Source organism: Fringilla coelebs, assembly GCF_963513975.1.
Source record: "Fringilla coelebs genome assembly, chromosome: 20".
Lineage (NCBI taxonomy): Eukaryota > Metazoa > Chordata > Aves > Passeriformes > Fringillidae > Fringilla > Fringilla coelebs.
Genome location: NC_140046.1, coordinates 11,310,119 through 11,312,928, shown reverse-complemented (window position 1 = coordinate 11,312,928; position 2,810 = coordinate 11,310,119). Strand labels below are relative to the sequence as shown.

General features: G+C 48.3%; 1 protein-coding gene across 1 annotated transcript; it reads right to left on the bottom strand.

The window, feature by feature from the left end:
* Window positions 1-207: 207 nt before the first annotated feature.
* Window positions 208-2,810, bottom strand: LOC311161344 (fibrinogen-like protein 1-like protein; the record flags this gene model as incomplete). The annotated part of the gene is given in 5 exon segments (XM_084218851.1): window positions 208-546; window positions 552-605; window positions 611-954; window positions 1,601-1,666; window positions 2,702-2,810. Coding segments are annotated over 5 exon segments (912 nt in total).

Sequence of the window (2,810 nt, the reverse complement as noted above, 5' to 3'; positions counted from 1 at the left end):
CCACAGAAGTCTACTGGGTTGACCATTTCACATGTTGTATAAAGTGCACTACCGATCTGGAAACTTCTGAGTTTCCAAGACACTGTTTCTATTATTAATGTAATTAAAAGTATCTGACTCTGAACTAGAGGACACAGGTGCAGCTGAGAAGCAGAGAAAATCTACAGGAGAAAGAAAAAAATAAAAATGCCTTATTTTATTCAGTAGCTACATATGATCAACCTCTGCAAAGACCCTGTGGCACACCCAGTTTGGTTTTGCTTTGTTCCAATTCTTTGGAGAACCAGAATTAGCCCCAGGTTGGACAGAAAGGAAATGAAAATGCAACGAGCAGTAGGTGGTGGGTTTGATGAGGATGGCCGAGGCTCTGCAGTTCCCTGGGCACAGGCTGCCCCATGTCATGGCCCCTTTGAAGTTCAGACGCACAGAGTAACACCCTGAGAACCACCACCCACCCCTGGAGCTGGTGGCACAGTTCCCATTAGAAGTGTTCTGATCCTGATCTTTAGCAGAGTACTTCATGTTGTTGTGCACAGTGGTCGTGCCTTGGAGGCCATGGCATCCTCCGCTGTCCCCGAGTGCACTCCCAGCCTCAGCTGGTAGCTCTGGACTCATCATCCAGGCTAAACAGGCTGTAGTCTGCAAACTTCATGCTATTTGAAGCATCCCAGATGACAAACCTGACCTGGTAGACCTTCTGCCTGGTGATCTGGTGGATGTACTCAGTGCCCAGCCAGAACTCGGTGTGTACATTCCCAAAGCCATGCTTGTAGGTGCTCCAGGACTCGGCCCAGCTGACTGGAGTATCTCTGTGGTTCCTCTGGATGACAGTCCAGCCTCCATCCTCCCTGTTCATCTCACAGTAGACCACGATGGTTTGCAGTCCTGTGAGCTGGATGATGTAGATGCCACTGGGGCTACTAGCAGGGAGCTCATTGCAGAGTTTGGGCCAATCTGGGGCATGAGAGAACATTGGAGGACCAATGCACAATATCCCAGTCTGCTGTCCCTGCAACTCTGTCATCCACTGCATCCCAAGGGTTGAGAAGGAGGAAGCCTCATTCCCTTAGCATTAGACCCCATGGATGGCTGTGAAAGCCCAGGGACATCCTGGGACTGAGAAGGGACATCCTCTGTGGACTTGTGGCAGCAGAGGAATGGTAGCAAAGAAATGGCAGTAGAATCCTCTGAGATCACAGAATCCCAGAATGAGTTGGCTTGGATGTGACCTTAAAGCCCATCTGGTTCTACCCCCCTACCATGGCCAGGGACCCCTTCCACTGAACCACGTTGCTCCAAGCCCCATCCAACCTGGACTTGGACACTTCCAGGGATGGGGCAGTCACAGCTTCTTTGGGCAACCTGTGCCAGGTCCTCACCACCCTCATTGTCTGACATTTCTTCCCCATTTCCAACCTGACCCCACCCTCACTCAGTGGCCTTCAAGTTTGGAGGAGTACTTGGAGTTCTGCTGAAGCGCTGGGCTGGCTGATCTCCAGGCTGACTGCCAACCCACCACCACTACTGCACCTTCATTCCCTACACTGCCCCCTCCCCCCCTCCCCCTCCGCCCTGTTCCCTGGGGGATTTGGGTCCTTACTGCTGCGGTCCTGTGCCTGCTGAGCGTCAGCTGCCTGGTTCCACTGGATGATCCCTCTAGCTACATCTGCATTAGGAAAACAAGGAGTTAGAAGAGCAGCCCTGTGCTACGGCACAGAGGTAAGTCCACCCCCAGAGGATATTATTTCCAGCCCTGAGTTTTTTGTAGGGCATTTCAATGATGCCACTTGGCTCATTTTTCTTCCCGTGTGGTAGTTTTTGGTTGGAAAAACTTCAAAGGCATCAGAGACCAGGAATAGGAATGCTGCAGCCATTAAGCAGCTGCCTATTTGCTCCTCTCAGCAAGGAGCAGACAGCATATCTGAGTAGAACCACAGAATCATGAATGGTTTAGGTTTGAATGCACCTTTAAAAGACTACCTAGCCCAACCCCCCTGCTATAAGCAGGGACACCTTCCACTTGAACAAGTTACTCAGGGTAGTAGTGATGGGTAGAAATACGTACAGAGAGAGAAGGATCGAGAGGGATATCAGACCATGGGTGCTCTCAGACCAAGATCAAACAGATGGAAGGTGTTGCTGTGAACCTGCTTTTCAGTGATAAAGGATTCATGTGTTCATTCAATCCATAAAGAGCTCCAGAAACCTTCAGAGTGTGAGGGAGCTCACAGCTATGAGAGAACAATGCTCTGTTTCAGAGAAATATCAGCACCCATCTCAGTAAGACTGTTTCCCTGACAGCCTCTGGAATTTGTACCTCCATCAGTGGTGTGATGAAGTTTTGGGGCTGTTTAGCCACATGCAAGCTTCAGAAAGCATTTTCATTAGTCATTTATACAAAGTCTCTTGGAAGTTTCAGGGCTGTGAATGAACCATACAAATATATATGGGAAGAGAATACATAAAGGAAGAGAAACAATCTGTCTAGAAAAAGCTGCCACATTCAACCTTGTCAATAACAAAGAAGGCTGAATTACCAAATCTGGTGAAGTTTGGTTAAGATATTAAATTAGAGGATGATTTGATCAGGATCCTTTTATTTCTACATGACTATTTTCCACATCTCCCTTTCTGTATAGAGGAGAGGGCTCCTGATATTTGGATGAACAGACTTCAGGGATATAAGACAGAGAACAGATACCAGGAAGAGGCCCATTGGAATGGATATTAACCATTTCATCTAAATTTACTTTCAATCTCTCCAGGTTTTCAATGTGCAGAGCAAGAGGTGGGGATAGCAGGGCCAGCAT